This window comes from Alternaria postmessia, assembly GCF_024291825.1.
Source record: "Alternaria postmessia strain BMP 2775 chromosome Unknown scaffold_137, whole genome shotgun sequence".
NCBI lineage: Eukaryota > Fungi > Ascomycota > Dothideomycetes > Pleosporales > Pleosporaceae > Alternaria > Alternaria postmessia.
The window spans coordinates 42,756-45,001 of record NW_026260210.1 but is presented as its reverse complement, the minus strand read 5'-3'; the positions used below and the strand labels follow the sequence as shown (position 1 = coordinate 45,001).

General features: G+C 53.3%; 1 protein-coding gene across 1 annotated transcript; it reads right to left on the bottom strand.

Moving 5' to 3' along the window:
• Positions 1-292: 292 nt before the first annotated feature.
• J4E82_010677 (uncharacterized protein) lies at positions 293-1,513 on the bottom strand (the record flags this gene model as incomplete). The annotated part of the gene is made up of 1 exon (XM_051736888.1): positions 293-1,513. The coding sequence occupies one exon, from the start codon at positions 1,511-1,513 to the stop codon at positions 293-295; it is 1,221 nt and encodes a 406-aa protein (XP_051583360.1).
• Positions 1,514-2,246: the final 733 nt, after the last annotated feature.

The following is a 2,246-nucleotide window of genomic DNA, read 5'->3' as shown; positions in this document are numbered from 1 at the left end:
CTGCAGTGGAAGCGCCTTTGCTGCGGAGTAGCCTACGCTTGTGCCTAGGATGGAAGGCGTGGATGGTCGCCGTGGGTGAGCGGATTTGGAACATCCAGAACCGATGCGGGCGTCAGAGTTGTGTCTGGTGCAAAACGAATCGCGGGCTCCTTTCACAGCGTGCATGCGTGGGGGTAAGAGCCTGCGATCCCGCTAGCAATCTAGCATCAGTGATTTCGACGTAGGCAGAGGCTGTCAATAGGGGACTGCATAGAATGCCGGCATGTAGCAAGTTATGTATCCTAAGCAACCCTTACATCTTCGCTCTCGACCCAAGCTCCCATCCTCGCAGCCACGTCGCTAACAAATCTTTGTTGATTGAACTCATTGGGGGCAATACCTCCAGTGCGCGAGTGTTCTCGAATGCCATATTCGCCTCTCTGCCGCTCCCCTGTGTACTCAGAAAGCCATGTATTCTCAAGTCGTCCTGCTCCATTCTCTCCAGCCAGTCTGGCAGATCAACAGCCTGAGTCGGAATTCCAAACCTAGTTCGTAACGCTTCATGTAACACACTCCAGGCAGCGGGATGGGTATGTACCATGTTGAAGACTTGCAAACCGCCTGGCGTGGGTGGGCGCTTGATACAGTTGGCTATGCCTTGCGCAAGCGCGTCCACGGGGATCCAATCCAAAGGTTGAACGTGCTTTGGGAACACACCAAGCTTCGCCGATGATTGAATGACGGAATAGACCCAACCCTGCCGCGGCCATGTGCAATGCTTTGAGTTCGTCGACCCGCCAATCTGGCCCGCGCGCACTATGTTGACGCGAAGTTTTGCAATCTCATGCGCTTTGGCGAGCAGCTGCTCTGCAACACACTTAGACTGACCGTACCCGTTTGGCATTGCGCTGTCGCAGTCCCACATCACTTCTTCTGGAATCATGGGCCGGTCGGGATGCCGCAGCGGCCAGTTGCCTACAGCACAGATTGAAGAAACAAAGGTGATCCGAGGATGGCCGGCAGCAGAGGCGAGAAGGTCCACGACTTTGTGCAGCGCTTCCAACAAGGACTCAAACGAGCTAAGAGGCTTGCCCCAGTGAGGATCCCAAGAGTTGAAAACTAGCTCCTCCACTTGAGGTATTGTGTCTACGATGGGATCGTGGTTCGGGTCTCTGACGCGTCTTGCGATGTCGGTGATGAGAAATTCCAAACGTTGGCGCGCGGAGGACGTGTCGCCCATTATGTCCTGCAACGCTGACATAGTGCGCTGCTCCCCATCATCGCTGCGGTTGAAGCAGATGATCTTGCACTCGGGATGCTCTCGTAGCAGAGATGCAACAACATACGGTCCAAGAAAGCCAGTCGAGCCCACAATAGCGAGCGTTTTCGGGGAAGAGGAAGGTGGCATTGCCTTCCCGGGTTTCTGTGGCAAAGAAGCTGTATAGCGGGCCAACATGCGCTGCATTGCCGAGACGTCGGTGGTTTTGGGGCGGTCTTTTGCGTGCACGAGCGGTGAAGGTTTGCTCGGAGTCATGGTCGTGTAGGATGTTGATTTCCTGTGCGTTTGCAAGTCTTGTCTGGTCAGTGTGTTCATTAATGTCTCCACTGTATGTGTCGTGAAGAGTTCGTCGTCTATAACGTAGTATGTTGACCGTTCAGTCGACGTGGAATGGGGAGTCCTGGAGCTCCCTAGTGCCTGATCTAGAACGGATGTACTGTGCGTGCGAGCCACTTTATATGACTCGAACGCATTGAACTGCCCACACAAGTGAGCGATCAGGGGTTTTCGAGTAGACATCGAATGATTAAGATGTTCCCAAGTATACCACCACGCGCGATGTACCCCAACGTTACTTGGCTAAGATGTGGTGAGCGTCTGTCTGAGCACCACATCTTGTTCTTCGCATCAAGTGCAGTCTAATGACCAACGGAGAAGGCGTCTTGAAACAAGTGATTCATACACGCTGAAATCCTCGTCGGAACAGCGGTCTCGGATAGTCATTTCCGCTACGTAAGCATCTACACACCCCTACCCTGGCAGCTCTCGTCAGCACTTTTGGATGATCGACATCCTCGGAGCACTTATATCAATCACATTTAGTTAGTCAAGGCTGGTCACAACACTTTGTTCACCTGTGCGAGCTTCCATATCATGCCCGTAGATGGTCACTTCGATCCTCTCGGCGTAACGGAGACCAATACCACGCTCTATACCCTGGTCGCCTTACGCCCGCTGCGTTCATCTTCTTGGATACACAGAATATCGC